Source organism: Narcine bancroftii, chromosome 7 (genome assembly GCF_036971445.1).
Source record: "Narcine bancroftii isolate sNarBan1 chromosome 7, sNarBan1.hap1, whole genome shotgun sequence".
Classification (NCBI taxonomy): Eukaryota; Metazoa; Chordata; class Chondrichthyes; order Torpediniformes; family Narcinidae; genus Narcine; species Narcine bancroftii.
Genome location: NC_091475.1, coordinates 215,216,776 through 215,243,294, shown reverse-complemented (window position 1 = coordinate 215,243,294; position 26,519 = coordinate 215,216,776). Strand labels below are relative to the sequence as shown.

The window sequence follows — 26,519 nt, the reverse complement described above, 5'->3', positions numbered from 1 at the left end:
TTCAAATATTGTAATATTATTTCTTAAATTATATGTTATTTTTTCTAGTGGAATACATTTATTCATTTCTATATACCATTGTTGTATTCTCAAGTTATCTTCTAATTTCCAGGCTGACATAATACATTTTTTTGCTACAGCTAGGGCTATCCTAACAAATCTTTTTTGTGCACCATCCAAATCAAGTCCAAATTCTTTGTTTTTTATGTTACTTAGGAGGAAGATCTCTGGGTTTTTTGGTATATTGCTTTCTGTGATTTTATTTAATATCTGGTTTAGATCTTCCCAAAATTTTTTCACTTTCTCACATTTCCAAATTGCATGAATTGTTGTTCCCATTTCCTTTTTACAGTGAAAACATCTGTCAGATACTGTTGGGTCCCATTTATTTAACTTTTGAGGTGTAATGTATAGCCTGTGTATCCAGTTATATTGTATCATACGTAACCTCGTGTTTATTATATTTCTCATAGTTCCAGAGCGTAACTTCTCCCATGCTTCCTTCTTTATCTTTGTTTAAATCTTGTTCTCATTTTTGTTTAGTTTTACCATTTGTTTCCTCATTCTCCTTTTCTTGCAGTTTAATATACATATTTGCTATAAATTTTTTGATTATCATTGTATCTGTAATCACATATTCAAAATTACTTCCCTCAGCCTCAGACTGCTTCCCAATTTGTCCTTCAAGTAGGATTTCAGTTGGTAGTATGCCAACACTGTATCTTGAGTTTTATTATATTTATCCTTCATTTGTTCAAAGGATAGTAATTTATTTCCTGAAAAGCTATTTTCTATTCTTTTGATCCCTTTTTTCTCCCATTCTCTAAAGGAAAGGTTATCTATTGTAAAAGGGATTAGCTGATTTTGCATCAGTATTAGTTTTGGTAATTTGTTTTATTCCTTTCTACATGAATCTTCTTCCAAATATTGAGCAGATGATGTAATACTGGAGAATTCCTACATTGTACCAACTTTTCATCCCATTTATATAATATACGTTCAGGTATCTTCTCCCCTACTTTATCTAGTTCTAATCTAGTCCAATCTGGCTTTTCCCTTGTTTGATAAAAATCTGATAGGTATCTTAATTGTGCGGCTCTATAATAATTTTTAAAGTTTGGCAGTTGTAAGCCTCCTTGTTTATACCATTCTGTTAATTTATCTAGTGCTATCCTCGGTTTCCCCCCTTTCCATAAAAATTTCCTAATTATTTTCTTTAACGCCCTGAAGAATTTCTCCGTCAAGTGTATTGGCAATGCCTGAAATAGGTATTGTATCCTTGGGAAAATGTTCATTTTAATACAGTTTATCCTTCCTATTAGTGTTAGTGGTAAGTCTTTCCAATGCTCTAAGTCGTCCTGTAATTTTTTCATTAGTGGATAATAATTGAGTTTATATAGATGGCCGAGGTTTACTCTCCAAGGCAAATAGCGCCTTTGGAAGACTACACAAAAGAGTCTGGAAAAACAACCAACTGAAAAACCTCACAAAGATTAGCGTATACAGAGCCGTTGTCATACCCACACTCCTGTTCGGCTCCGAATCATGGGTCCTCTACCGGCATCACCTACGGCTCCTAGAACGCTTCCACCAGCGTTGTCTCCGCTCCACCCTCAAAATTCATTGGAGCGACTTCATCCCTAACATCGAAGTACTCGAGATAGCAGAGGCCGACAGCATCGAGTCCACGCTGCTGAAGATCCAGCTGCGCTGGGTGGGTCACATCTCCAGAATGGAGGACCATCGCCTTCCCAAGATCGTGTTATATGGCAAGCTCTCCACTGGCCACCGTGACAGAGGTGCACCAAAGAAGAGGTACAAGGACTGCCTAAAGAAATCTCTTGGTGCCTGCCACATTGACCACCGCCAGTGGGCTGATATCGCCTCAAACCGTGCATCTTGGCGCCTCAAAGTTCGGCGGGCAGCAACCTCCTTTGAAGAAGACCGCAGAGCCCACCTCACTGACAAAAGACAAAGGAGGAAAAACCCAACACCCAACCCCAACCAACCAATTTTCCACTGCAACCATGTCTGCCTGTCCCGCATCGGACATGTCAGCCACAATCGAGCCTGCAGCTGACGTGGACTTTTACCCCCTCCATAAATCTTCGTCCGCGAAGCCAAGCCAAAGAAAGAAGATACCTAGTTATCGTATTGCTTGCATTTGCCATCTGAATGGTGATTCTTAAATTTTGAGAAATCCGCATTATTCATTGGCATTGCTTCACTTTTATTTGAGTTAATCTTGTAACCCGACACTTCTCCGTATTCCTTCAATTTCTTATGTAATTCTTTTATTGATATTTCTGGTTCTGTTAAGTATACTATAACGTCATCTGCAAATAAACTGATTTTATATTCCTTGTCTTTTATTTTTATCCCTTTTATTTTATTTTCTGTTCTTATCAATTCTGCTAGTGGTTCTATAGCTAACGCGAACAATAAGGGTGATGGTGAGCATCCCTGCCTTGTTGATCTGCTTAAGTTAAATTGCTTTGATATATATCCATTTACTGTCACTTTTGCCAATGGCCCCTTATATAATGCTTTAATCCAATTAATATACTTCTCTGGTAAACTGAATTTTTGTAATACTTTGAATAAATAATTCCATTCTACTCTGTCAAAGGCCTTCTCTGCGTCTAAAGCAACCGCTACTGTTGGAGCTTTATTTCCTTCCACTGCATGAATTAAGTTAATAAATTTACAAATATTGTCTGTTGTTCGTCTTTTTTTAATAAATCCAGTTTGGTCTAGATTTACCATTTTCGGTACATAATCTGCTAATCTGTTTGCTAATAGTTTAGCTATTATCTTATAATCTGTATTAAGTCTATATGACGCTGGTGCGAGTGGATCTTTCCCTGTCTTTGGTATTACTGCAATTATTGCTGTTTTGCATGAATCTGGTAAGCTTTGTGTTTTATCAATCTGGTTGATTAATTCCAGGAGGGGAGGAATTAATAAATCTTTAAATGTTTTAAAGAATTCTATTGGGAATCCATCCTCTCCTGGGTTTATTATTTGGTAGTTTTTTTATTATCTCTTGTATTTCTACTATTTCAAATGGTTCTGTTAATTTATTTTGTTCCTCTATTTGTAATTCTGGTAGTTCAATTTTGGTTAAAAATTCATCTATTTTGTCTTCTTTCCCTTCGGTTTCAGTTTGGTATAATTGTTCGTAGAATTCTCTGAAGTTTTCATTAATCTCCGTTGGATTATATGTGATTTGTTTGTCTTTTTTCCTTGATGCCAATACCATTTTCTTAGCTTGTTCTGTCTTAAGCTGTCATGCTAGAATTTTGTGCGTTTTTTCCCCTAGTTCATAATATTTCTGTTTTGTCTTCATTATGTTCTTCTCCACCTTATATGTTTGTAGTGTTTCATATTTTATTTTTTTATCTGCCAATTCTCTTCTTTTAGTAATATCTTCCTTCATTGCTAATTCTTTTTCTATATTTGCTATTTCCCTTTCCAACTGCTCTGTTTCCTGATTGTAGTCCTTCTTCATCTTGGTTACATAACTTATTATTTGCCCTCTAATGAACGCTTTCATTGCATCCCATAGTATAAACTTATCTTTCACTGATTCCGTATTTATTTCAAAATACATTTTAATTTGTCTTTCAATGAATTCTCTAAAATCCTGCCTTTTAAGTAGCATGGAGTTTAATCTCCATCTATACATTCTTGGAGGGATGTCCTCTAACTCTATTGTCAATATCAAGGGTGAATGGTCCAATAATATTCTAGCTTTATATTCTGTTTTTCTTACTCTATCTTGCATACGAGCTGATAACAGGAATAGGTCTATTCTTGAGTATGTTTTATGTCTACCCGAGTAATATGAATATTCCTTTTCCTTTGGGTGTTGTTTCCTCCATATATCCAAAAGTTGCATTTCTTCCATCGATTTAATTATAAATTTGGTTACTTTGTTCTTTCTGTTAATTTTTTTTACCAGTTTTGTCCATATTTGAATCCAAATTAAGGTTGAAATCCCCTCCTATTAATATGTTCCCTTGCGTATCTGCTATCTTCAAAAAAATATCTTGCATAAATTTTTGATCTTCTTCGTTAGGTGAATATACATTGAGTAAATTCCAAAACTCCAAATATATCTGACATTTTATCATTACATATCTCCCTGCTGGATCTATTATTTCCTCTCTATTTTAATTGGTACATTTTTACTAATTAATATAGCTACTCCTCTTGCTTTTGAATTATATGACGCTGCTGTTACATGTCCTACCCAATCTCTCTTTAATTTCTTGTGCTCCAATTCAGTTAAATGTGTTTCTTGCACGAATGCTATATCAATTTTTTCTTTTATCAGTAAATTTTATCAGTAAATTAAATCAGCTCGTATGCAAGATAGAGTAAGAAAAACAGAATATAAAGCTAGAATATTATCGGACCATTCACCGTTAATACTGACAGTAAAGCTAGAGTACATCCCTCCAAGAATGTATAGATGGAGATTAAACTCCATGCTACTTAAAAGGCAGGATTTTAGAGAATTCATTGAAAGACAAATTAAAATGTATTTTGAAATAAATACGGAATCAGTGAAAGATAAGTTTATACTATGGGATGCAATGAAAGCGTTCATTAGAGGGCAAATAATAAATTTGGTTATGTATTCCATTAATATTTAAAGTCATATAGTTCAACGTAGCCATTTCATACTTTGTTTATCTTTCCTTTCCGTTTCCTCATCATCACCTTTCCTTCTTATCCATTTCTGCTTTCTTGTTTTGAACACTTTATAAGACAACATTTCTAAAACATCAAACATTTCCCTTATTCTCCTATCTAAAATTTCTTTAACCCCAATCTCCCCTCCCCCTCCTGAGTTGCCCTTTATCCCTTGTCGGGCAACCACATCTCTCCTCTCCATTTGGATTTGCGAATTCACTCGCAAGCGTCAACTGATTTTGCAGTGACTGTAACTCCTCCCCACCCAGCCCCCCCCAGAAAGGATTTTAATTTTCATATATAACAAAGGTCACTATCTTAATTCCCTCCTTACTTCCTCTCTTCCCTTTCTTTCCCTTATTAATTCTTATCTATACTCTATATATTTTCCTTTAAATACAGATACACTCATGTACACACATATATACATACACACACACACACACACATATATATACCCATATACACACATACATATAGTTCGTGGTCATTTCTACTCTCGTTACATGTCTTCATCTCTCTGCCTGTTTTGTAGTTGTTCTGCAAATTTTCGTGCTTCCTCCGGATCCGAGAATAGTCTGTTTTGCTGCCCTGGAATAACTATTTTAAGTACCACTGGGTACTTTAACATAAATTTATATCCTTTTTTCCATAGGATTGTTTTTGCTGCATTAAACTCCTTCCTCTTCTTCAGGAGTACAAAACTTATGTCTGGATAGAAAAAATTTTTTTGACCTTTGTATTCCAGTGCCTTTTTGTCTTCTCTTATTTTCTTCATTGCTTTCTCCAATATAGTTTCTCTTGTTGTATATCTTAAGAATTTTACTAAAATGGATCTTGGTTTTTGTTGTGGCTGTGGTTTCCGGGCTAATGTTCTATGTGCCCTTTCTATTTCCATTTCTTCCTGTAATTCTGGTCTTCCTAGGACCCTGGGGATCCAATCTTTTATAAATTCTCTCATATTCTTGCCTTCTTCATCTTCCTTAAGGCCCACTATCTTTATATTATTTCTTCTATTATAATTTTCCATTATATCTATCTTCTGAGCTAACAGCTCTTGTGTCTCTTTAACTTTTTTATTAGATTCTTCTAATTTCTTTTTTTAAATCCTCTACTTCCATTTCTACGGCTGTTTCTCGTTCTTCCACCTTGTCCACTCTTTTTCCTATATCCGACATGACCATCTCTAATCTATTCATTTTTTCTTCTGTACTTTTAATTCTTTTTATTTCACTAAATTCTTGTAATTGCCATTCTTTTACTGATTCCATACATTCTTTAAAAAATATATCTTCTTCTTCCATTTCTCTATGTTCTTCTTCTTCTTCTTCTTCCTCTGGGTTGGCCATCTGTTGTTTCCTTGTTTTCTTTTTGCTCTCTTCTTTCTTGTTCTCGTTATTTTCTATGTTCTCTTCCTGTTGCTGTGTTGTAGCTGTCACTCTCAGCTGTGGAGATCGACTCCTCAGCTGTTCCCCCCTCCCGTCAGTGTTTTTTTTTTCATGCGCGGTTGCGCACTTTTACTTGGCTCCACGAGCCATTTTTGTAGTCCCGAGCTCGGGACTTCAACTGACATTAGGGAGCGGGCTTCTCTCTCCGTGGCGGGCCTCCTCGGACAGGTAAGGTCTTCACCTTCTTCTTCCAACGTTCTTTCTTCTTCTCTTCTTCCCGTTGCTTTCGACTTTTCTTTCTTCGCTGCCATTTTCTTCCTACTACTTTCACTTTGTTTTAATTTTTATGTTTGTGCCTTTGTGATTTGTGTGTTTTTTTTAACTTTTCTGGAGAGGGCTGGAGTTCCCTGACCGGCCACTACTCCATCACGTGACTCCATCCTGCTCCACTAGTTAAAGAAACATGGAATGTTGATGATAAACGCAGGGGCATTGGGAAATTAAGTGCAGATGTCCAGACTTCGATGACTCCTGGTGAAGGCTGCAGGGACATCCCATAATCTGCAGGTAGGTTCATAGACACTCTTACTGACACCAACGAGTAGAAGTCCAAATAGTGAACAGTGAGATTGGACAGTTACTAAAATTGTGTGGGGAGTCCTGGGAGTGTTGTGCATGAATCAGAATCTTCCAGGTGGAGCAGGTAATGAAGAACGCAAATAGGGTGGCTTTCATTGCTGGAGGGACTGAATTTGAGAGCAGGGAGGATTGGTGTGGAGCAATGTGCATAGCTCTGATCTCATCACATGTGAAAGACTTTGAAGGCAGTGGAGGTGATGTTCACTTGATTGATACTGAAAATCAAGGGTTGGACAACAAGGAGAGATGGAATAGCCTGGGTCTGAACTCATTGGAGGAAGGGATCTTACAGAAACATAAAAATGATGAAAGGAATAGACAGGAAAATTTGGAAGCCAGGAGAGAGAGTTTGTAGAAAACCTCAGAGATAGGTTTTTTGAACAGCTTGTTGAGAAGCCCACCAGGGAAATCTGCAGTTCTGGATTGAGTCATGTGCAATGAACCCGAGGTTGTTAGGGAGTTAAAGGTCATTGAATCTCTAGGAAGCAGCAATCATAATATGGTTAAATTTAATTTAACATTTGAAAAGGAAAAAAAAAAATCGATGTATCAATTTTTCAGTGGAATAAAGGAAATTACAGTGGTATGAGAAAGGAACTGGCTTAAGTAAACTGGGAAAGCAAACTAATTGGAGGATCAGAGCAGGACTGGAAGATATTTTTGCAAGTAATAAAAGGCCTGCAGGATAGATATATTCCAAGGTAAAAGAAATTAGTCCAAGGAAAGATGGTACCATTATGGCTAACAAAAGAGCTGAAGGCTAAGGGGAGGGCATACAAGGAAGTTAAAATTAGTGGGAAATCAGAGGATTGGGATTCCTTTTGACACTTACAGAAAGACAAAGAAATGTCATTTGGAAAGAAAAGATGAGCTATGAAAGGAGATTAGCTAACAATATTAAAAATGATACTAAAAGCTTTTTCAAATATATAAGGAATAAAAGAGAGACACATGTTGACATGGGACCAATAGAAAATGATGCTGGGCAAATTGTAATGGGTTATAAAGAAATGGCAGAGGAACTTAATCAATATTTTGCGTCTGTTTTCAACGTGGAAAACATTAGTAATATCCCAGACAGTCAGAGAGTAGAGTTAGATTCAGTTAGGTTTATTAGAAAAATTGTGCTAGGCAAACTAAACGGATTAAAGATTGATAGATCTCCTGGGCCAGGTGAGGTGCACCTGTGGATTTTGAAAGAGGTGGCTTTGGAGATTGTAGATCCACTGGCGATGATCTTCCAGAAATTGATAGACTCTGGAGAGATTCCAGAGGATTGGAAGGTCGCAAACGTGGTTCCGCTGTTTAAGAAAGGTGGGAGACAGAAAAAAGGAAACTATAGGCCAATTAGTCTGACAGTTGGGAAGATATTAGAGTCGATCCTCAAGGATAAGGTGATGAAATACCTAGATTCATGAAGGATAGGTCCAAGTCAGCATGGTTTTTAAAGGGTAGATCCTGCCTGACCAACCAGAGTTTTTTGAAGAGATCTCAAGTAGGATGGACAAAGGAGAGGCTTTGGATGTTATCTATTTAGATTTTCAAAAGGCTTTTGATAAAGTGCCGCATATTAGGCTGCTAAATAAGATGAGGCCCCATGGAATTCCAGGGAAGTTATTAAACTGGATAGAGAAGTGGCTGATAGGCAGGAAGCAAAGGGTTGAAATTAAGGGTTCTCGTTTTGGATGGCTGCCTGTAACTAGTGGTGTTCCACAGGGGAATTTATATTAATGATTTGGATTGTGGTATAAATGGTTTTGTGGACAAATTTGTAGACAACACTAAGAGAGGTGGGGGGTAGGAAGTGTAGTAGAAACCATAAAGTTGCAGAAGGATAGAGACAGATTGGGAGACTGGGCAAAATTATGGCAGATGAGATTCAACATAGAGAAATGTACAGTTGTACATTTTGACAGTAAAAACAGGCAGAATTCTATTTGGATGGGGTGAAAATTCAGACCTCGGATGTGCAAAGGGACCTGGGTGTCCTCGTGCAGGGAAATCTAAAAGTTGATGCCCAGGTAGGATTGGTGGTGAAGAAAGCGAATGCTTTGTTGGCCTTCATTTCAAGAGGAATAGTGTATAAGAGTAAAGATGTGTTGATGAGACTCTATGGGGCACGGGTGAGGCCTCATTTGGAGAACTGTGTGCAGTTTGGGCTCCCTATCTTAGAAAGGATGTGATATTGTTGGGAGAGGGTGCAGAGGAGATTTACTAGGATGATTCCCGGAATGCAAGGGGAATGCAATGTATGAGGAGCGTTTGGCAGCTCTTGGGTTGTATTCATTGGAGTATAGGAGATCTCATAGAGACTTTTCAAGGGTGGATGAGGGTAAGATTCACCCTTGGTGGGTGAATCGAGGACAAGGAGTCATAGTCTAAAAATTAGAGGTTATCCATATAAAACAGAGATTAGGAAGAACTTCTTTAGCCAGAGGGTCGTGGTTCTGTGGAATTCACTTCCGCATACAGCAGTGGAAGCCAGATCACTGGGAGTATTTAAACAAGAAATAGACAAGGGATATGGGGAAAAGGCCAGAAATTGAAACTAGTATAGAGTAGCTTAGTGTAGATTTACGGAACAGACTCGATGGGCCTAGTGGCCTGCTTCTGCTCCTTTGTCTTGTGATCTTGAGCTGCCACTAGTGTTGACCCAGAGGAGCAGGGAGTGGAGGCACAGAGCTGTTCTGCAGGGTTCTTCTGCCCACTCATGATGCCTATGGCTCCATTGTAAACAGAATGTTAGAGGAGCTGATGATGTTTGTTTAAGGTTAGGGTTAACCCTAACGTAGCAGATCATGAGTCCTGGGGGGGGTGGGGGGGGGGTGGAGGGAAGCATACTGGCACAGGGCTTCTGAAATGGGAGAAACCTCCTCTCGTTGAAAAGGAGAAGCCTAAGAGATGACCCTATAGGAAGATGACCACGGCAGCAGACCAGTGAGGGGCTCAGTGGCTAAAAGGCCCACACAAGCTGCAGACGTGGTCAAAGGGCTCATACCAGCCTGAGGGCTGCTGGAGACTGGCCCAAGCGAGAAGGTGCTGAGGGCAAGGAGGGCACCTGAATGGCCTCAGATGCTTAAAATGTCATGACGGTTCTGGAGGTTCAGATCTGGAGCTCGAGTTGGCAATGAATTGAACAGAAATTTGTGCAGCTGTAGAGGCCGTGGGAGCAATCAGTGTCTCTGAAGGGACTCTCTTTTCCTTCTCTTTTGCTTGTTAGTGGTGTTGGGCAATACTAACAGCGACTCTTTGCCTTGCTGCGGACAAAACTGAACAAATTTTGTGCATCTTACATTTATTTTGTATTCATTCATGACAATAAAAGAATGTTCCTGCATTTAACCCATATCCTTCCAAATCTTTCACATGAACCTGTCCAAAAGTCTTTTCAATCTAGTAAGTGCCCCTCCTCTCCCATTTCCTCCAGCAACTCATTCCATATACTCACCACCCACTGATTGAGGACAGAGCCCCTCAGCTCACCCCTCTCAACTTAAATCTATTCCTTCTAGTTTTAGACACTCTTCCTGCTGGTAACCATTCATTCTATCTTTGCCCCTCATAACTTCTGGAAGATCACAGCTCAGCGTTGTTCTCCAGGGATAAAGTCCCAAACTATCGTCTACTTATAACTCAAATCCCCCGAGTTCCAGCAACATCCTTGTAAATGTTTTCAGGCACCAGAATACGTTGATAGGTGTTCCCTTCTAGTCCCAGGAAATGGCTTCCCCTTACCTGAGGGTTTTGAGGGCTTCCTGGGGCAACCACTCCTTCCAGGCATCCACCATAGCACTGTACAACCAGTCAGAAGACTCCTTGCCATGGATGAAGGGTGGGGGAAAGCTGTTGACGGGTGAGCTCTCATGGTTGCCAACTGAGGGGTAAATTGTAACATTGCCCAGGTAATGATGGATGAGTTGAGTGATGGTGTTGAGGGCCAGGACTTGATCACTCCGAGTCTGCTGCCAGATATTGTGTGCTGGGATATCACCGGTCCAGTAGACCATGTTGTAATGTTGGGACTGGAGGTGCTGCAGGAGGTTCTCAATGGTACGCAGTGGCAGGTCACACTTGCTGTATTCGCCCCACTGGCCAGCTCCTCTCTGATGTGGTGGAACTGGTCCTGAACCTGATCGGCAACACAGTGGGTCTTGACAGTCAGGATTGCTCCCTGGGGTGTAATCCTTGTCCCAGTGAATGTCCGTCAGGAACAGAACCCGAGTTACTGGTGCCCCCGCTCGGGGTGGCTTTGGGGGAACCACAGGTGGCTTTGGTGTGTCTGGGAGAGTCACGTTCCAGGCTGAGTATATATCCCAATGACCACAGTCACTTCCCAGCAGAAGCCCACAAATCTCTGATGGCTTTAGGATGGAATCAATCCAGGCAATAATCACATCGCGCTCAAAGAGTTTAATAGCTTGGGAACACACATCCTGAGGTTCGATCTTCATGATAATACACAACTTTGTAGCCACATGCCCCACTTCATCCATGCTAGTCTTCAACTAAAGACAAGAACATATCGTAAAGAAAAGGTGGTAACGTTAAGTCCCTCTAAAACACGGGGCTACACCGTGGAGGATGGAGCAGCTTGTGGTCGAGCCCCTGGGGAAAATTCTGCATTTGGTATGCTGCGCAATGAACCAAATCTGATTATGAACCAAATCTGATTAGGAAGCTAAAGGCAAAGGAGCATTGGGTGTCAGTGATCACAACACCATAGAAGCCACACTGCAGTTTGTTGGTGTTCGAGTTGAATAAAAGTAACTCTAGAGGCAGAATCAATGAGCTGGCCAAAGATGATTGGTCGGGGACCTGAGCAGGGAAGACAGGAGAGCAGCAATGGCAAGAGTTTCTGGGAATTCAGAAGATGCAAGGTTGTTTCTTCCCAAAGGAGCAGCATTCTAAAGGGAGCGTGGCTGACAAAGGGAAATCAGAGACAGCCAAACTGCAAGGAGAGGGCAAATGGTAGCAAAAATTAGCAGGAAGCCGGCGGATGAGGTTGCTTTGAAAAACCAACAGAAGACAACAAAAAAGCAAAAAGGGAGAAGATGAAATATGAAGGTAAATTAGGCAAAGAGGCAAGAGTGGACATCAGAGCATTGGAAAATGACATTGGAGAAGTAATAATGGGAAGAAAGGAATGGCAGATGAACTAAATAGGTGTTTCTGTTAGTCTTCACTGTGGAAGATACCCGTAATGGGTCAGAAATTTGAGAGAGTCAAGAGACAGAAGTGAGTATGGGTCACTATTATTGAGGCGAAGGTGTTTGGGAAGCTGAAGAGGCTGGAGGTGGATGTCATCTGGATGATGTGGACTATACCCAAGGCTTCTGAATGAGGAAGAGATTCTGAACAAATAAGTTGGAATCAAAATTTCAAGTATAGCTAAAGTCAGAAATGGTTCCAGAGGGCTGGAAAATTGCAAACGTCATTCTCCTCTAAAAAGGGAGGTGGTCAAATGACAGGACTTCTTCGGCCAGTTAGACCAACTTCAGTGAGCCATAGAACACTACAGCACAGAAACAGGCCCTTCAGCCCCTCTAGTCCATGCCAAGTTGCCCCATTTCCCTGCACCCGGACCATAGCCCTGTCATCCATGTACCTGTCCAAATTTTGTTTAAATGTTGCAATCAAACCTGTACCCACCAGCTGCGTGCCAGCTCGATCCAGTCTCACTGCTCTCCGAGTGACGCGTCGGGGAATAAAGACCTAACCTATTTAACCTTTCCCTGTAATTCATGCTTCAATTCTTGGCAATATCCTGGTAAATCTTTGCTGCACTCTTACAATCTCATTGACATCTTTCCTGAAAGGTGACCAAATTGCACACAAATTTCACCAATATCTTCAACAATTTGTGGTTGCCAAGATTCTGGAGGCAGGGTAGACGATAAAACAGGCTGAATCAGCATGGTTTCCAAGGAAGATTTTGCCTGAGAAATCTGTTGGAATTCTTTGAGGACAAAGGAGACCCAATAGACGTTGTTAACTTGGATATTCCAAAGGCCTTTGACAAGCCGATGCATTTGAGGCTGCTGAACAAGACTGGAGCCCGTGGTATTACGTGAAAGGTACCAGCATGGATGGCTGACTCCCAGAGGCAAAGACTGGGAACAAAGAGGGATTTTTTCTGGCTGGCTGCCGGTGACTAGTAGTGTTCGACTCTAGAAATCTATAGCATAGTTCCAGGTGATTCAGCCCACAGTGTTGAGCTGACATGATAACCTGATCAAGGCCTAGATTTTTCCAGCTGCATAACTATCAGTGTCCACATACTGTCCACATATCCTGCTGTCACTGCCTCCACCACTGCGGATGGCAGCCCATTCCATGCACCCACCACTCATTACGAAGAACATCCCCCTGTACTTACTCCCAAACACCTTAAAACTATGCCCTCTCATGATAACCATTATAGCCCTAGGTCAAGGCCTCTGGCCATCCACACGATTGATGCCTCTCATCATCTTGTATACCTCTATCAGTCACCCCTCATCCTCTGTCACTCCAAGGAGAAAAAGAACAAGATCACTCAACCTTTCCTCAGAAGAAACGCTCTCTAATCCAGGCAACATCCTTGTAAATCAGTGGTTCTCAACCTTTTTCTTACCCCTCACTTTATGTATTCTCTATGTCATCGGGGCTCTGTGATTGGTCAGGGATTGCTTAAGGTGGGATGTGAGTGGGAAGGGAAGGTTGAGGATCACTGCTCTAGACCCAATTGTTACTGAAAGATTTGGCTTGAGAAAAATGGTCATTGGCCCATTTCCTTTGGAGTTCTGAAACCGTGCACAGAACGAGTCAACTATCTATGATTAAACAGTGGTTTTCAAACCTTTTCTTTCCACTCACATATGATTGTAAGTAATCTCTTACTAATCACAGAGACCCGATGGCATAGGGAATACTTAAAGTGGTATGTGAGTGGAAAGATAAAGGTTGAGAACCACTGTTGTAAATCTTCTCTACACCATCTACATCTTTCCTGTCATTCCAAGTGGGGTTTTACCAAGGTCTTATATTGTTGTAACATTTCCTCATGGTTCTTGAACTCGATCGCATGATTAATGAAGGCCAACACACCATACCTCTTTTGAACCACACAACCTACGAACCTGTACAGTAGCTTTGAGTGTCCTATGGATGTGGACCCCAAGATCTCTCAGTTCACCCACACTGTTCAGAGACCTCCTATTAACACAGTATGAACCACCTCACATTTTTCTGGGCTAAATTCCACCTGCCACTTCTCAGACCAGCTTTGCATCCTACCAATGTCCCTTTGTAACCATCCAGACTATCCACAACAACACCCACTATTGTGTCATCTGCAAACTTACTAACCCACCCTTTCACTTCCTCATCCAGGGCATTTATAAAAATCACAAAGAGAACGAGTACCAGAACAGATCGGAACAGAACACAACCAGTCACTGACCTCCATGCAGAATACGAACCATCCACAACCATCCTCTGACTTCTCTGGGCAAGTCAATTCTGTATCCAGTGATCACGTTAAAGGAGCAGAAGCAGGCCACTAGGCCCATCGAGTCTGTTCTGTGACTCTACACTAAGCTGAACTATGCTCACACCTAGTTCCAATTTGCAGCCTTTTCCCCATATCCCTTGATACCCTCACTAATGAGATATCCATCTCCTGTTTAAATACTCCCAGTGATCTGGCCTCACTGCTTTGTGTGGCAGTGAGTTCCAGATTCATGACCCTCTGACTAAAGAAGTTCTTCGTCCTCCTGTTTTAAATGGATAACTTCTAATTTTAAGACTATAACCCCTTGTCCTCGATTCACCACCCATCAAGGATCCCCTCTCATTCTCCTAGACTCCAATGAATACAACCCAAGAGCTGCCAAACGCTCCCCATACGCCAGCTGTTGCATTCCGGGAATCATCCTAGTAAATTTCCTCTGAACCCTTTCCAACAACATCGCATCTTTTGTAAGATAGGGGGCCCAAAACTGTACACAGTTTTCCAAAGAGTCTTATTAACACCTCTACTATTAAACACTATACCTCTTGAAATGAATGCTGGCATAGTATTCGCCTTCTTCACTACCAATCCCACCTAGGCATTAACTTTTAGATTTCTCTGCACAAGGAGGCCCAGGTCTCTTTGCACCTCCAAGGATTGAATTTTCTCCCCATCCAGATAGTTCTCTGCCTGTTTATTTCCACAGCCAAACTGCAGAACCGAACACTTCACAACATTGTACTTCATCTGCCATATTTTTGCCCAGTCTCCCAATTTGTCTATATTCTTCTGCAACTTTACAGTTTCTTCAACACTTCCTGCTCTGCCATCTATCTTAGTGTCATCTGCAAATTTGGCCACGAAACAATTTATACCACAATCCAAATTGTTAATTGTAAACAACAGTGGCACCAATACCGACCCCTGCGGAACACTCCTTGTTACAGGCAGCCATCCTGAACGGGATCCCTCAATTTCAACCCTTTACTTTCTGCCTATCAGCCATTTCTCTATCCAGTCTAATAGTATCCCTGTAATTCCATGGGCCTTCGCCTTATTTATCAGCCTAACATGCGGCACCTTATTAAAAGCCTTTTGAAAATCCAAATATATATCCACAGCCTCCCCTTTGTCTATCCTACCTGAGATTTCTTCAAAATACTCTAATAGGTTGGTCAGGCAGGATCTACCCTTTAAACACCATGCTGACTTGGACCTATCCTTCATGCATCTCCAGGTACTTCATCACCTCATCCTTGAGAATCGACTAATAGGTTCCCAACCACCGACGTCAGACTTGTACGTCTAGAGTTCCCTTTATTCTGTTTCCCACCTTTCTTGAACAACAGAACCACATTCGCAACCTTCAAATCCCCCAGAACCACACCAGAGACTATTGATTTCTCTCAAGGTTAACGGGGAGGTAGAGTCAGTGCAAGGCTCATGTTAATTTTGAGAGGGACAGAGTAGAAGATGGTCACCAATGGATCTACAATCTCCAAAGCCACCTCTTTCAAAACCACCGGGTGTACCTCGACTGGTCCGGGAGACTGATCTATCTTTAATCCATTCAATTTACCTACCACAATTTCTCTAGTAATCTTAACTGTATCCAACTCTAATCCCAAAAGCCTCTGTCTGTCAGGGATATTACTAATGTTCTCCATGGCGAATACAGACATAAAATATTGATTTAATTCTTCCGACATATCTTTGTAACCCATTATAATTTCCACAGCATCATTTTCTATCGGTCCTATGTCAACACGTGTTTCTCTTTTATTCTTTATATATTTAAAAAACTTTTTCTATATTGTTTGCCGATCTTTCATAACTCATCTTTCCTTTCCTTATGACTTTCTTTGTCTCTTTCTGTAATTTTTTATAGGAATCTCAGTCCTCTGATTTCCCACTAATTTGAGCTTCCTTCTATGCCCTCCCCTTTGCTTTTATCTTGGCCTTCACCTCTTTTGTCAGCCACAATGGTTCCATCTTTTCTTGGACTAATTTCCTTTTCCTTGGAATATATCTCTCCTCCAGGCCTTTTATTACTTGCAAAAAACATCTTCCAATCCTGCTCTGTTCCTCCGATTAGTTTGCTTTTCCAGTCAACTTGAGCCAGTTCCTTCCTCATACCATCGTAATTTCCTTTATTCCACTGAAAAATTGATACATCTGAAAACATTTTTTTCCTTTTTAAATTGAATTCGACCCTGTTATGGTCACTGGTTCCTAGAGGTTCTAAGACCTTGAACTCCCTAACGACCTCAGGTTCATTGCACATGACCCAATCAAGAACTGAGGATCCCCCGATGGGCTTCTCAACAAGCTCTTCAAAAAATCCATCTCTTAGGTTTCCTACAACCTCATTCTCCTGTGATCCCGTAAATTCCTGTCCTTCCCAATTCGCTGCCATGTTAAAATCTCCCACAATTATTTTGATATCTTTGTGACATGCCCTTTGTATTTCTATCTGTGTCTCATAGTCCACTTCCCGGCTGCTGTTTGGGGGCCTGCATTTCTTAATTCAACCCATACTGATTCTACCACTTTAAACCCTATGTCCCTTCTTTCTAATGATTTAATGTCATTCCTTATCATCAGGGCCCCCCCCCTCCACCTCCACCCTCCTATCTTTCCTATAGACTGTGTATCCTTGGATATTGAGCTCCTAATCACTCGCCTCATTGAGCCATGTTTCAGTAATAGCCACAATGTCATACCTTTTTAGTTGAATCTGAGCGACCAGGTCATCTGATGCTCTGTGCATTTATAAGTAAAGTGCCCGTAAGCCCATCATCGATGTAGTTTGTGCTGTATTCCTGTTGAACAGCTCTTTCTCCCGTCTGCTCACCTGCCTTCCCTTTATGTCGTTTTTGACCCCCTCTTTACTATTAATTCCTTCCTCTGTTGTAACTCCGTCTCGCTGCTATCCTATTTTCTTTGCTCCCATTATGATTTCCCTCTCTCTGCAAAGCTAGTTTAAACCCTCCGCAACCCTCCCAGACCCTGGGTCTGCTGTTTTCACGTTACAGTGGTCCCCCCTTACCTAAAGGGCATATGTTTCAAGACCCCCAGCAGAAGGCTAATACCGCAGATAGTACTGAACCCTATAAAGGTTACGTGCTGCCCTAATATCCACAATACGTTCTGGAATATTGGGCGTTATGCAACGGGAACGTTGTGCGAACACCATATTATATACTTAGCAAAGCTATATTGGAAACTGTAGCATACCTGTAAACTTTTTATTTGTAAGTAGGGATCAGAGTGGGGACAGACACGGGGCCGCGGGATCAGAGTGGGGACTGACACGGGGGTGTGGGAGGAGAGCAGGGTAGTTGGATCAGTTTCAGACCACGGGTAACTAACTGTGGAAAGCGAAACTGCAAATAAGTGGGGTGAAACCACTCTATACGTTATTTGGATAACACAAATTATGGCTTTGTGTCAAGTTTGCTGATGGACACAAGGTTAGGTGGAGGGGCGGGTAGTGTTGAGGAAGCAGGGCGTCTGCACAGGGACTCAAATGGATGAAGAGAATGGGCAGAGAAGTGGCAGATGGAATACAGAGTAGGGAAGTGTATGGTCGTGCACTTTTTTCTAAATGTGGATATCATTCAGAAACTGAAGGTTCAAAGGGCCTGGGAGTCTTTGTGCCAGATTCTCTCAAGGTTAACGGGGAGGTAGAGTCAGTGCAAGGCTCATGTTAATTTTGAGAGGGACAGAGTAGAAAAGCAGAGATGTAATGTGGAGACTTTGTAGGGCATTGGTCAGATTGCATTTGGAGTATTGCGAGCAAAACTGCACCCCTTATCTCAGTATGTGTTGACATTGGAGAGGGTTCAGATATTTACAAGAATGATCCCAAGGATAGAGGGTTAACATACGAGGAGTGTTTCGTGGCTCAGGCATGTACTTGCGAGAGTTTGGAAGGATGAGGGGGTATCTTACTGAAACCTACCAAACATTAAAAGGGCTGGAAGGAATGGACTTGGAGAAGATGTTTCCAGAGGTGTAGTGTCTAGGACTGGATAGCATAGGCCTCAGAATTAAAAAATCATTTCTTTGGAACAGAGATGAGGAGCAATTTCTTCAGTCACAGGTGTTGAATCTGTGGAATATGTCGCCACACTCCCTGGAGAATATATCATTGGGTATATTTAAAGCAGAGTTGATAGGTTCTTGATTAGTAAGGACGTCAAAGGTTATGGTGAGAAGACAGGAGAATGGGATAGAGAGGAAAATACAATAATGAGACACGATTTGAGAATATGGGCACAATTTGGAAAGTTTTTTGGATTTCAGGGTTTTTCTATTACATGTAACCACCTTTTTCAAATTTCTTTGCTAGATACTGTTTTTAAGGACTGACATAGATTAGGTATTAAATGTTTTAAAGACCTTTTTATTTGAAACAATTTTGCTTCCTTTGAACGATTGGTGGCAAAATTTAACTTACAAACTCTACTTGTTTTGAAGACATTTATAAGTTAGGCATTTTGTTCAATCAAAGACTGCATAAATTCCTGAGGCAAATATTCTTGATTTACTTTTTGATTTACAGCTTTCTCATTAAGGTTCAATATCAATTATTTTTAACAAGTTGCTGGACTTAAGAATGGCCTCACTAGTTAAGATGAAGAACAATTGGGAAAAGAATTTGAATTTCATTTTCAGATGAGGTTTGGGATTCCATTTGTAGTCTGATTAAGACAGTACAACTCCAATTACCTAAATCGGATTCTCTGAAATACTCAATATCCAAAAAAAAAATCAAAAATCCTTATTTATAAGAAATTCTTTCAGAGCCAAACTGACTGAGGACATCAGGCTCCGGGCAGGAGCAGGGACCTCCAACTCCTGGCATCCGCACGGCCTCAGTGAGGAGGTGTTGGTGAATGGCAGCAGTCGGCATACTTTGAGTGAAAATTAAACATTATTTTAATGTTTATAAAGCCTTCCTTTGATGTTTTTTGTTGTTTGAATACTATTACAAGTGATTTTCTGTTGCAACTGGGGTGTTTATAAGAAAAATCACTGGTTCGCCGATAAAACTGTTTATCCTACATAGGCCTGGTCTCAACCATTCCAGATAATCGGAGTTGTACTGTACCCTCCTTTTGTGCACAATACCGTTTGTTGCAATTTAAAGTGGTCCATAGAGTATATACGTCTAAAGTTAAATTGTCTCATTTTTACTGAGATATATGCAAAATTGGTGAAGCTTCTTTGGTTCACAAATTCTGAACTTGCTCTAGTTTAGAAAAATTTTGGAAAAATATCTGTTAAACACTATCAATGATTCTCAAGTTCAAATTAGAACCTTGCTCTTTAATTGCTCTATTCAGATCAATTCAAAATGATGATGTTTTACTGACTCCAACTCAAAACCAAATTTTCTTTTACCTCATTGATGTTATTTTGATGAAATGGAAAGACAATTCTCCTCCTAAACATACACAAAGGTTAAGGGATATTATGTTTTGTTTAAGTTTTGAAAAAATGAGATATGCCACTAAAGAGTCAACTACTAACTTTCAAAAGACGCGGAGCCCATTTATGGACGATTATCATAACCTAGAGAATTGGGGTGTTTCGATGCTCTGGTTCCAGGTTGGTGCCACCAGATTCCCATGTATCTTTTTTAAACCTCAGTGGTTGGGGTTTCGATTAATAAGTTTTTTAAAATTCCTTTTCTGTTTATGATTTTCTTTCTTTTTCTTGATTTTTATAATAGAGCTGCTTTGTTCAACTGCAAATAATATAAGTATGATAAAATTATTAAAGAAGGAAAGAGAATTATAAACCTTTTTAATAAAACAATACAACTTTCTAGAAAATAATTGATAATTTCATCTTTTCTTTCTTTCCTTTTTTTCTCCTCTGGGTTAGGATTTTATGCTTTAATATATGATTACCAATGTGCTCTGGATTTTTAACATTTTTAAATGTTAAGAGTAAAATTAAATGTCAAGTTAAATGTTAACTTCTTCTATGTGAAGAAGTTTCCTCTAAACTTTTCCCCTTCCACCCTTAACCCATGTCCTCTGGTTTGTATTTCACCTCCCCTCAGTGGAAAAAGCCGACCTACATTTACTCAATCTATCCCCTTCATAATTTTAAAAACTTCTCTCAAACCTCCCCTCATTCTTCTACGGTCCAGGGAATAAAGTCCTAACCTGTTTAACCTTCCCCTGTAACTCAGTTCCTGAAGTCCGGTCACATCCTAGTATTTCTTCTCTGCCCTCTTTCCATCTTAATGATCTTTCCTGTAGTTCAGTGACCAAAACTGCACACAATATTCCAAATATGATCTCACCAATGTCTTATACAACATTACCATAACATCCCAACTCCATACCTTGATTAATGAAAGCCAAGATGCCAAAAGCTTTCTTTACAACCCTGTCCACCTGCGACGCCACTTTCAGGGAATTATCATCTGTATTCCCAGATCCCTCTGTTCTACCGCACTCCTCAGTGCCCGACCATTGACCATGTATGTCCTTTCTTGGTTTGCCCTTCCAAAATGTAACACCTCACACTTGTCTGCATGAAATACCATCTGCCATTTTCCCAGCTAGTTCAGATCTCTCTGCAAGCTTCAAAAACCTTCCTCATTGTCCACAATGCCTCCAATCTTTGTGTTATCTGCAACTTGCTGATTCAAATTCCCACATTATCATACAGATCACTGATTAGATGACAAACAACATTGGTCCCAGCAGTGATCCCTGAAGCACACCACCAGTCAAAGGCCACCAGTCTAAGAAGCAATCATCCACCACTACTCTCTGGCTGTAATGGGGTGACCAAAATTGCAAACAGTTTTCCATGTGCAGCCTAACCAGTTTTATATTGTTCAATCATGACCTCCTTACTTTATATTCAATGCCCCAGCCAATGAAGCCAATGAGCACACGCCTTTCCCATCCTATCTACCTTGCACAGCCACAATTCATGGTCCTGATTACATAAACAATTCATCACACTATCTCCAAGGCTCTGTTGTCACGTAACCACATTTCCAACATGCAACGGATACTCGCCATGTACAGTCTACAATAAGCTGGTGTTGGACACAGAGGGCACTGCAGAAATCTTTACAGATGCAACTATGTTTTTGTGAATAAATCCACTGGTGCAGATTTGCGCTTATCCTGGACGAGATGTGTGGATTTACATGTGGAGGGTGCACGAGTCTGTGTAGCAGATCCCAATCTCCAATTGCACTGGCCTCCTCACCACCAGGCCAAGACCTTGTTCTGCGGAAATCAGTCACCTCGTGCTCATCAAATCGACCCACCCAATCTCAGAGATGAGAATGTATACATTTTAAAATTTCACAATCTGCTTCCTTATTAATTTTAGTTTCAGAAATAAAATGAAAGTGCAAAGTGTTAGTTCTGCCTTTCTACATTTAGCTGGTCTTGGGAGAAACTGCATTTCTCTTGTGTTTAAGCTATGGGGTGAGTCCAGCATTGGCCAAGGGGACAGAGAAGCTGTTCATCTTTGCCCATTGGGAGATCCAATCAACCACTGCAAAAGTGACCAGGCTTTAAAGCACCAGAACAGAAGCCTGTTGATGGGAAAGAGTATCACACACAGGTTGGTGATCTCTCTCGAAATGCAGAATTATCCACCAAGTGAGTCAGTGCATGACATTATCTGATACCAAACATCATGTAAACCAGTGTCAAACAACATTCAGGTCTTGGTTACTGACACAGATCATCACGTCCAAAACAACATGAACCAGCCACCTCTATCTGCAGTTCACAAATGTCTCTGCAGCAGGATATTTGTGGTGAACAATGTACAATTACAAAAGAGTACTTTGTGCAGAAGTATGTGTGAAAATGTAGAGAGAGGTCTGTGCAAACACAAAACCAAACAAATACCGGTAGTTAAAATAAGAACAGATCAAAGTCAGGCCAAGTAGTATTCTTGTGTGAAAATGGACTTTGAATGATCTTTTCCACAGAGGATGCTAGGTGTAGGTGCATGGACCTTATTTCACTTGGAGGCAGCAGAAATAATGGCAACCTTTCTGATATGTAGACAGGTACAGTGATTGGGCCAAACAGGAAATGCTCAGGTGAATGATTTGATTGACATAGATCAACTGGGCAGAAGATGCTGCAAGTCTCTGACTCAGGGAACCAAAGGCCAAGCAAGAAGTCCTATACTGGTCGGACCAGAAGGAAGGAACAATTCCATCTGACCTTCAGTAAGCCAGTTAGTTTCACTATGCAACATCAGCTGGTTATTGCTGAAGCCCATCCAAGGATTACTCTTCAGCACAGCTGGTTATTGCTGAAGCCCATCCAAGGATTACTCTTCGGCATCAGCTGCATGACTGACAGTCAAGAAGAGTCTGTACTCAGTTCCCTTTCCATCTTCTCTCAGCAACAGCTCTGACCTGAACTTTTAACCACACGCTGCCTGATGCAGGTGCCTCCTCAATTCTTTTATTTTTATTGCAGATTTCCAGCATCTGCAGTTCTTCTGATTTCATCACCCTGAAATCCTCAGTATTTCACACCTCGTCTTTCTACATTTATTTAGCCACACCAGCTGTACCTGACCAAATTCTCAAAGTATGAACTGCTTTTAAATATCCCATGCTCATTGGGACAAACCCCACTGTGATCTACACAACACTTACTCAACAACCCTGTCCTGTTTTCTATTCTATTATTTAAAACTGGTTCTATACACAGAGCTCATTGACACGTGAGGTAGATAAAACAAAATTAAGTTGCTCCTTCATTCTCCTGGCCCTCTTTTGCCGCACAGCTAATTGGACCAGTCAGGTCAGTAATTTGAGGATCCATACAGATTGAAGAGGAGGTGCATGTTGTCTTGAGGCAAATAAGGGTGGATAAATCCCCAGAGCCTGACAAGATTTTCCCTCAGTCCTTGAGGAAGGCTAGCGTAGAAATTGAAGAGATATTTAAAACATCCTTGACCACGGGTAAGGTGGCAGGATAGTTAATGTTGTTGTTGTTTTAAGAGGGGTCCAATTTAATAATCCATAAAATTATAGGGCAGTGAGCCTGACATCAGCAGTGGTGAAATTATTGGAAGCTGTCCCAACAGATCTGATATTCAAGTATTTGGATAGACAGGGGCTGATTAGGGACAGACTTGGAGGATAGTAGGCTGTGTTCAACCAATCTTGAGTTTTTTGAGGTTACCAGGAAAGTTGATGAAGAAAATGCTGTGGTCTACATGGACTTAAGTAACGTGTTTGACAAGGTCTCACATAGGATGTTGGTCTAGAAGGTTCAGTTGATTGGTACTCAGGATGAAGGAGTAAAATGGATTAAACACTGGCTTTCTGGGAGAAGCCAGAGAGTGGTCATAGATGATTGCCTAACTAGAGGCCTCTGACAAGTGGTGTGTTTCAGGAATTGGTGCTGGGTTCATTGTTATTATCTATATCAGTGATCTGGATGATAATGTGGAGAATTGGATCAGCAAGTTTGCAGATGACACTAAGATTGGAGGCATTGTGGACAGTGAGGAAGGTTTTCAAAGCTTGTAGAGGTGAAGATAATATGACTAAAATTGTAAATGCAAGGTACAGATTGGTTCACTATAATTTTCTTCATCAATTATATTCAACCCCAGAAAAATTAAGGAAATATAAGTTTATTTCCTCTGATTTAAGCTTTAGATGTCATAAGGAAATTGGTTCTTTTTTACACTCTACTTGGTTATGTGAGCAATGAAACCTTTTTGGTCTAGATTTACAGAACTTTTAAAAGCTATTTTTAAATTGAAAATTCCATTTGATCCTTTAGTATTTTTATTGGGTTATTTTAAGAAATTAAGTTTGGAATTAAAACTAAATAAATTTCAAATTGCTTTTTTTGAGATTGGCTTTAGCCATGGCTAGAATATGTTTGGCAATTACTTGGAAAAATTAGACTAATTTGAGTATTCAGTGATGACATTTAGAAATGAGATCTTGTATTCCATTGGAAAAGATAACATATAATTGAAATTATAAATATTCTTTTTTGTTTAAACTTGGAGCCGAATTTGGAATTTATGGGGTTGAATTATTATTTTTCCCCACACATCAATGGTGCTGCTCCAAACCATGGCAAATAATTGAAGAGTTTTATGTTATGTAATCTCTTTTTCTTCTTTCTTCTTTTGGGGTAGTTTAGAGAGGGTGGGGGTGGCTGGATGGGTTAGGATGGGGGGGGTGAGGGATTGCAAGTGGTATCATTTATAAAAATATGACTTATCATGATTAATAAATAAAATTTTCAACAAAAAGAAAGCTTGTAGAGGAATCGGGACCAGCTGGAAAAATGGGCTGAAAAATGGCCGATGGAATTTAATACAGACAACTGTGAGGTGTTGCATTTTGAAAGGACAAACCAAGAAAGGACGTACAGGGTAAATGGTCAGGCACGGTAGAGTGCGGTAGAGCAGAGGGATCTGGAAATATAGATACAGAATTCCCTGAAAGTGGCATCGCAGGTGGATACAGTCATGAAGAACAATCGTCCACGGGTAGGGTTTATACTACACCAGCGTCAACCTTGGGTACTGCTACTCAAGATGGCGTTGGCAACTGACAACGATCCTCTCCAGAGCAAGATACACTTGAACTGGCACAGGCTGCAGTGGGGGGTGGGGGAGGATGATAGTTCGTACCCACAGACAGGCGGCCCTGACAGAGAAAGAAGAGGAAGACATCGTTGGATTAGAAGAAGAGGAGGAGGAACTTTTGGAAGAAGCTTGGCTGAGGGTAGGCCTGAACTAAGAAAAACTTTTAAGCTTAAATAAGATCCAGTATATTTTAATCCTGTTTTATCTGATATATCCAAACAAATGGAGAATCTGGCTGTACAGATGAGCCAGGGATTTTCAGTGATCAAGGAGCAATTTAATGAGATGAAAGGTGCAAGTCTAATTTGAGGGGTGGAATATCTACTATTAAAATGGACATTAATAAGTGTTTGAGAGCTGTGGAGAAGGTCCAAGATAACTTTAAAAAGATTGAAGAGCCATTTCTTGAATGTAAAGAAGATGTGAAGCAATGTAAAGAAAAAATGGAGCAGATGAAAGATTCGTTTACAGGTTGGGAGATTCAGAAGAGTGATGTGTTGAAGAAGAAGATTGATGACTTGGAGAATCAGAGTCGGAGAAATAATGTTAAGATTCTGGGTCTTCTGGAAGATTTTGAAGGTTCGAAACTGATTCAATTTTTTCGTAAATGGATTCCTGAGGTTCTGGGAGCAGCTTCTTTTCCAGACGGTTTGCGTTATCAGGATCGAGAGATGATTTTGAGATTTGCAGTACAGAATGCCAGGTGTAATCAGATCCTTTGATCTTAAGAATGATAGAGTATTTTTTTTGCTGATTTGAGCCAAGCTGTTCTCAAGTGTCATAAAGAATTTAATTCAGCTAAAGTTGTTTTGTGGAACAAGTTTGCTTTTCGTTACCCTGCTGTGTTAAAAGTTTTTTATTGGGATTATCAGGCTCAATTTTTTGATAATGATAATGAAGCTCTTACTTTTGCTAATTCTTTGCCTGTAAATAAGCAGGGTCAAGACCAGTTTACTCAACAACTTCGATATTCTATTCCTTTTGGAATGAATGCCAGTGTCGCATTTGCCTTCTTCACTATTGGCTCAAACTGCAAGTTTCCCTTCAGGCTCCTGCACGAGGACTCCCAGGTCACTTTGCATCTGGGGATTTTCGATTTTCTCCCCATTTTTAAAAATATTCTACCCATTTATTTTTTCTACCAAAGTGCATGGCTGTACACTTTCCGACACTGTATTTCATTTGGATAAGAGGTAACTTAATAGAGGTCTACAAGATTATGAGAGGCATAGATAGGTTGTGATAAATTGTATGGTATTGTATGTTTAAACTCTGTGTGCTTGAATTCTGTATTTTGTGTATAATGGATACTTGATTGTTTAAATAGAAATGTGACTGGCTAAACAGTTGAAGCTGCTTATTAGAAGAAATTATAGTTTAAGATCTGGAACATGGTGTTCTGTTTATACAGAAGGTTCTTGCATTTTAAGAATGAAATTAACTTTATAGTAGTGTATCATTGAGATATTGTAAAAAGATGCACACATTGTCTTCAAAAAGGTTATTTAGAGGTAAAGTACACATGGGCATGAAGGTTTATAAATGACTTGTAGATTGAACTGCCAGATTGATTTATGGGACCCTTGGTATAAGATTGCTCCAAGGAAAGTAAGATACTAATGGTACTTAACAGGATGTAGCAGAAATTGATGCTACTGCGAAAC

At 40.2% G+C, this 26,519-nt stretch overlaps 1 protein-coding gene across 2 annotated transcripts in view; it reads right to left on the bottom strand.

The window, feature by feature from the left end:
• smpd1 (sphingomyelin phosphodiesterase 1) overlaps positions 1 to 26,519 on the bottom strand; it is a 40,994-nt gene that overhangs the window by 10,997 nt on the left and 3,478 nt on the right. For both annotated transcript variants that reach the window (XM_069892308.1, XM_069892307.1), the window contains exon 2: positions 10,464 to 11,233. In XM_069892308.1, the coding sequence (XP_069748409.1) occupies positions 10,464 to 11,233 (770 nt within the window). The remainder of the gene's footprint in view (positions 1 to 10,463; positions 11,234 to 26,519) is intronic.